Source organism: Macrobrachium nipponense, chromosome 28 (genome assembly GCF_015104395.2).
Source record: "Macrobrachium nipponense isolate FS-2020 chromosome 28, ASM1510439v2, whole genome shotgun sequence".
NCBI lineage: Eukaryota > Metazoa > Arthropoda > Malacostraca > Decapoda > Palaemonidae > Macrobrachium > Macrobrachium nipponense.
The window spans coordinates 14,528,091-14,535,624 of record NC_087217.1 but is presented as its reverse complement, the minus strand read 5'-3'; the positions used below and the strand labels follow the sequence as shown (position 1 = coordinate 14,535,624).

At 33.1% G+C, this 7,534-nt stretch overlaps 1 protein-coding gene across 5 annotated transcripts in view; it reads left to right on the top strand.

Moving 5' to 3' along the window:
- The first annotated feature begins 185 nt into the window (after nt 1-185).
- Nucleotides 186-7,534, top strand: part of LOC135201442 (uncharacterized) — a 35,554-nt gene continuing 28,205 nt past the window's right edge. The window contains exons 1-2 of one of the 5 annotated variants that reach the window (XM_064230382.1): nt 186-275; nt 4,514-4,760. In XM_064230382.1, the coding sequence (XP_064086452.1) occupies nt 4,700-4,760 (61 nt within the window). In that variant the 5' untranslated portion in view covers nt 186-275; nt 4,514-4,699. The other 4 variants (XM_064230386.1, XM_064230385.1, XM_064230384.1 and 1 more) reach the window with 4 other exon arrangements.

Sequence of the window (7,534 nt, the reverse complement as noted above, 5' to 3'; positions counted from 1 at the left end):
TCCCCGCCCCCCCCCCCTCCACCCCCGCCCCATACCTTCGTGCCACACGCCCACAGTTGGCACGCGTACACACGAACACACATACATACAGGCACGTAAAACCCCCCACGTCGACAACACCCCCTACCGGTCTCTCTCTCTCTCCCTCTCTTACACACACACTCACACAAACTCTCTCTTTCTCTCTCACTCTTTCACCAGCACTCGCACTCACACACTTCACTCTCGCAGTCGCTGGCAACGGGGTGAGGAGTATAGTACTTATCCTGGTGCCGGTAGGGGATTTATTCGCTGTAAATGTAGTATTCCGGTGATTTGTAAATAACAGTTTTAGTTATAAATCACATTTGTATCCATCTTGTGAATCACGAGTGTATAATAAAATTATGGAGCTGTGATTTCTGATGTGGTGAAGAAGATCAGTGCCGTGCAAATGTGGGAAAAAAAAGGGTTCTGAAAAAAGTGGAAATTCGCAATTTTATACTTACAATAATTGTGTCATTTTAAACTGTTCTGAAAAATACTCCAGTGAAGTTTATCGCAGTGAAAAACTATTATAATACCTGAATAACTATCTTAATGCCTGTATGTGTATGTGATTCCTTCCTCATTCATGGATACGAGTGTGTGCGTGTATTTGAAGCTTAATGTTGTGATGACGTGATATATATATATATATATATATATATATATATATATATATATATATATATATATATATATATATATATATATATATATATATATATATATATATATATATATATATATATATATATATATTATATATATATATATATACATATATATATATATATATATATATATATATATATATATATATATATATATATATATATATATATGAACTTCCAACGAACATCTCCATCATCTCCAGACAGAATAACAGAAGAAGCGTCTCAGGGCACCAAGGAAATTCCTAAAGTGGATTTGAGAGAAAGAAAACAGGTGTGCCTCGAGGCACTTGAGAAACTCCGATGCGAAGAAACAAAAGAATAATTGCTATTGATTGTTATTAATCATTAATTATTGTACATCTACTAAGCTGGACCGTCGTTCTAAAAGTGCGGTGATTCCATTCGCTCGGTTTGATCTGAAGAAATCATTTAAAGGAATTCAATTTGAAGGCCGAGAGTCAAGTATCTTGATTGATGAACTCTTCAGTGGAGGATCCCTGAGTGAATTCCACTGAGGTGACGCCAGTTTGAAAAATAATAATAATAATGAAATAATGATAATAAAGATTCATCTCAAAACCTATTTGAATTACAAATGATAATAATAATAATAATAATAATAATAATAATAATAATAATAATAATAATAATAATAATAATAATAATAATAATAATAATAATAATAATAATAATAATAATAAAATAATAATGGAAGGGATTGATTCTAAACCTACTTCCTTGAGGAAAAATATGAAGTTAGAAAATTAATAATAATAATAATAATAATAATAATAATAATAATAATAATAATAATAATAATAATAATAATAATAATGTTCTCTTAGAAACACCATTATATTCAGTTGATTAAAATTGTACCGGGGAATACATAAAAAAAATGTTCATGTATAAAAAAATTACGGAAAAATTATTCCAAAACTTGTTGAAAATAATTCCATCAAAGCCACCAGTTTCAAGCCCCGCCCTCTTGCTCTTGTGGTCTGGGCTAGATTCGGACATGAGGTTGAAAGTCGACTCAACTTTAGAAATATTGCGAGGCAAGATGCCTAAGGCACTCAGGTTCTGAATATAAGTAAGAAACTATAAATTATTGTATGATAATATGCCTCAAACGTTCAAATCTAGAATGTGACAACTGTTGCGAACTATCAATGTCTGAGACATTAAAATGGAGAATACAATTACGCAATAAAAAAAATATCCAGATAATAAGACTCAAGCATTCAAATCCAGAATATGCACATGAATTTCAAAATAGCTTCCAAACATTCTCCGGTGCCATGTGTATATACATACTACACACATATATAGGTATATAAAGGTATATATATATATATATATATATATATATATATATATATATATATAGATAGATATATATATATATAATATATATTATATATACTATATATATATGTGTGTGTGTGTGTGTGTGTGTGTCTGTGTGTCCGTATAAAAAGTATCAAAATTCCCTTGTTCTGCATCTCAAGCATTCAACTCAAGAACATACCAGTGAATTTAAAAACCACAAAGTATTGCCTCTCAAACAGCTAAACATTTACTTAGAATTTTTAGAAATTCACTCCACTTTTTTTTTCTTTTTTTTTTAATCAACTCAGCAACGCTCACGGCACTTGAGAGAGGGCGGAAGAACCAGGACGAAATCTTTTGGATCTCAGCAGCAGCAGCAGAGGCAGCAACAGTATTTTTAACTTGAAACGAAAGTTCGCGGGCGAACCACTTCCAACATTTTTGTTATTGTTGCCTTTAGCTTGGTGTTGGCAGTGACACGGGCTCTTCCCCTTTTTTTGTTTTATTTTCTTTTCTTTATTCCTTTTTTTATTTCGTAAATGTGTCGGACGACCTTCAGATTAGAGTCGTTTGACCACACACGTACTAGGAGAGAGAGAGAGAGAAAGAGAGAGAGAGAGAGAGAGAGAGAGAGAGAGAGAGAGAGAGAGAGAGAGGTTGATAAGCCACCTCAGAGTTTAATTTGAGTATTACTTACCATTTGTTTCTATGGTAGGGTAACATAACTGCTAAATAGTATTAACTTTAGTAGATATACAGCTAGCCATGGAATCAATGTAAATTTTTTATAAGATGCTAGTTATATACCAACATCTTTAACATCGTTTTTTTTTCTATTTTCTTTTTGCTGAGATATACGGTTACCGTGACACTGGTTTGATGCAAAAATTACAACTTACTAGTACACTTCGCCAAATTTATGACATTTATTACGGAGAATTTTCATTGTTTTTATGCACTGCACTCCGTCCACCTTTCCCGTAATGACGTCTGTTTGATCAGAACCGACTTTCAGCATAAAATGCATCCTTTTCTGGTTGATTACGATGACAATGATGCGACTCTAGCAACACCTTCCGTCGGAAACATACGATTCATAGATGAAGACGCCCTCCTTACCAAACAAATACTAGTAATATGGGATAAATAGGGAAAAGAGGGTCACATTAAATGCGAACTGGAGCGAATCAATGGAAAAGCCCGTGAACTTTACATCATAATCGAAAATGGTAACGTCAGGGTTACATCTAACCTAACCTTCAATAACCTAAACTAGAGCCCTGTGTCTGGCCGGGGCTCATAAACCTTGGATGAAAACTGTGGCAAATTCAAATGCCGTTATTAGGAAAATTGACGGATGGTGTCGTATGATTAACCTAAAAAACTATATTTTTTCATCATCATATTTCGGGAACAATGCGATGCAATTTATTCGGCAGGAAAGGTTTTGTAAAGGACGAGATACAAAAAATAACTCTGGAATTGACGTCGATAATTATGAACGTCATTGGGCTGTTATAAAATATGTCTTTATTTATCTATATATATATATATATATATATATATATATATATATATATATATATGTGTATGTATGTATGTATACATCGAGCTACAAATGCCCTTTAATATCTAATTCACTCTACCTCGGAATTAATATATTTTCATATATGCTTAACCGAAAGGGAATTTTATTAGGCGATAATAGAATTGTCGGCACCCAGGAGCGAACCTAGGACACTAAACAAATCCAGGAACGTTCCTGGATTTGTATGTTGTCCTAGGTTCGCGCCTGGGCGCCGACAATTCTATTATCGCCTAATAAAATTCCCCTTCGGTTAAGCATCATTGAAAATATATTGATTCCGAGGTAGAGTGAATTAGATATTAAAGGACATTTGTAGCTCGATGTATGTATATGAATCACGGTAATGTGATATGACTTATATAATATATATATATATATATATATATATATATATATATATATATATATATATATATATATATATAATGTACGCGTGTGGGTTGTGTATACATCTAGGAACACTTGTACACACACACACACACACACATATATATATAATATATATATATATATATATATATATATATATATATATATATATATATATATATATATATATAAAGATAAAAGGCCCAAATACCCTTCATTTGCAACATTCAAATAGTGTTTTATAAGACTTTTCTCTTCATATTATACTCTTGTATTACAGTAAAAGACATATATATATACATATATATATGTATATATATACGTATGTATATATATAATCATATAATATTTGTATGTGTTTATCCCAACTACACACGCACATGTGGAAACGGACAAAGAAAATATTCAAGTGCCTGTTAAGAGAAGGAAGGGGCAAAGAAAGAAGGAAAGGTGGGGTTAAGAAACCACGAGGATAACATGTATGAAAATCCTTTCCCTAGTGATCCAATATGTCCTTCATTTTCAGAAAAAAAAAAAAAACACAAGTGCTGAATAAAGTGACAGTAAAAAAATTTTTTTTTGAAATCAACGTGACGATGTGCTGACATCAAGACGTAATCAGGAGAGAACTAGTAATTCTGACAAACACCGTCACTGTGTCACAAACGTCGTCGAAATCTGACAGACATTCCGTCAATCTTCACTTCGCAAGATGGCGCGTGGTAACAATGTTTACCGTTCCCTCGCCTGCTTTTGCGTGCTGCTCCTGACAGGTAAGAATGAGTTTGGGGACTTGGTTCTCGTATTTGCAGTGTATAATGTTCTATGCAACATATGTTTCTTATCCACATGATATTTGTTTTCTCTCTCTGTTGATATATATATATATATATATATATATATATATATATATATATATACGAATATGTGTGTATTTAAACATAATATATATATATATATGTATATATATATATATATATATATAAACACATATATATATATATATATATATATATATATATATATATATTATATATATATATAGATAGAGAGAAGAGAGAGAGAGAGAGAGAGAGAGAGAGAGAGAGAGAGAGAGAGAGAGAGAGAGAGAGAGAGAAGTTAACCGATATAAAAAATATCAGCAAATATTTCAAATATATTAGTATATGCTACGTAACAATGTAATGTAGAGTTTTCAAGTATAAAATTTCAATTCTCTGTATATAATAAAAATTATCTCATCATCATCATCATCATTATTATATCATTACCGCCACTCAACAGCCCCTAAGACATCGTCTCCATTAATCCCCATCTCTAAAATGGACTGACATTTCTCACCTTATGATTCTTCATTTAATCGAATGACCTTGCATGACCCCTTTGACGTGAACCATCACAGTCGATCCAATTAAGCTGCAAATCCTGGTCCAATGGACCCCGTTGCTGACAGGCTTTCAAGTGGTTTAAGCGCCGGCCAATCAGAGGCGTCTGTCGTTTTGGGCAATCAAACTAATACCCTTACCATATATACATATATGTTAGATTATATAATATATTATATAATTATATATATATAATATAAAATACAAATTAAAAAAAAAAAAACAAAAATAAAAATATATATATATATATATAATATTATTTATATATACACCATATTACACTGTACATAAACAAATATGTATATAGTATACTATATATATGTGTGTGTGTGCATGAATATATATAACATATAAATGTGTGCGAGTTTTTTAGACTTTCTAGCAAGAATTTGTGACAAGGTTCAACCCCATGTCATCCTCCATATTACGAGCCACCCATCACAGTGGACAAACTACCATATACACAATTCGCTGCATTAGTTCAACACAGGCTCAAACGGTTGCTAAGGGAACGGCCCTTAAGCGTTTCATTCGGTTTGGAATCGAACTGGGGTCTCTTATTAATTATTTATTTACCATAAGTACTTTTAAATATATAAGGGCCAGCAGTACTGGCAACCAAATGCCCTTTCTTAGCCTAAGCCGGTAACAACAAACAAATAATGAATTACAAAATGGAATATCCAGAAAGCGAAAAACCAACCTCTTTAATAGTCAAGAATTAAACTGGGTTTAAAGAGATGTGATGGCACGCTTACGCCCATGATTTTTAGAAAGATGGATTTAAAAAAATTTTTGTTATCATAATAACTCGCGGTTATTGTCTAATAGAGCTGCCACAAAGGAATTATATACTATTTCTTTAGGAAACATTATGAACGTTAATTATAAAACACTTGAATTGCAGATCTACAGATGAAATTAAATGAAATTTGATATTGCAAGGAAATAGAGATAAACATTCAAAGAAGGAAAAGATTGTATAACTACGATATAAAGTTGGCTCTCATATCAATGAAAAATATGCCAATAGTCAAAAGACATGATATAAAGAAATAGAAGCATTGGTCAGATTACTCCTTAGTCAGAACACTAATAGATGATATACATAGCTTAAGAAGCAGATAGAATGACAGAAAGACAGATAGAGACGGGAAATGAGATATCCTGCTGATGACTGCTACATGGTTAGTACTTGGATGGGTAACCGCCCAGGAAAGCCAAAGGTCGTCGGCACATCAACCCATATGGCGAGAAGCCAGCAAACTCATCCCATACATACTAAATTCAAACCGAAAGGGTAACAGGTCCTGTGTGTGCACGTATATATAATATGCACGTTTATATATGTATATGATATATATATATATATATATATATATATATATATATACTAGATTATAGTATATGTTTTTTTTAATTTATACAAAAAAGGAATTAAATCCACAAACAAATAGTATTGTAAGATAAATTAGGTCATCAAAGCAGAGAGAGAGAGAGAGATAGACCTATCACAATAATAATCAAAACACGGGTTATATAACAATAGCGGTAAATGTAATCATAGCACCACTTTGAGAAGAGAGAGAGAGAGAGAGAGAGAGAGAGAGAGAGAGAGAGAGAATGAAATGAATCCAGAGCGGAAGTATAATCACATCGGGCCATCCGGAAGCACCATCCTCATTTGGATAGGTGGGACCTGGCGTCCACGCCCCGACCACCCCCGCCCACGAACACCCCAACAGAACCCGTTCTTTTCGTAGCCCGAGCTCCAATAACCTCTATTTATTTCCTTCTCTCGCCCACTTGCAAAGTCCTGCCACGCCCTTCGGCGGACGTGGGCGGAAGGGGAAACGAGGGGCGGCAGGGCAATAGGCAGGTATTTAGGCGCTGGTGTTTAGAGCCACGATGCATTAAATTGCACAACACTTTCCCTTTTGTTCGACCTGGCTTTACGAGGCAGTTTGGCAGCGACTGTTCCACTTTTTCACAATATTCTAACCTTTACTTTTCTTTCATTCTTTTTTACCTAACTCACTCACACACACACACACACACACACACACACATACACACACATATATATATATATACATATATAATAATATATATATATATATATCTATATATATGTATATGTATAATACGTGTATATATATTGG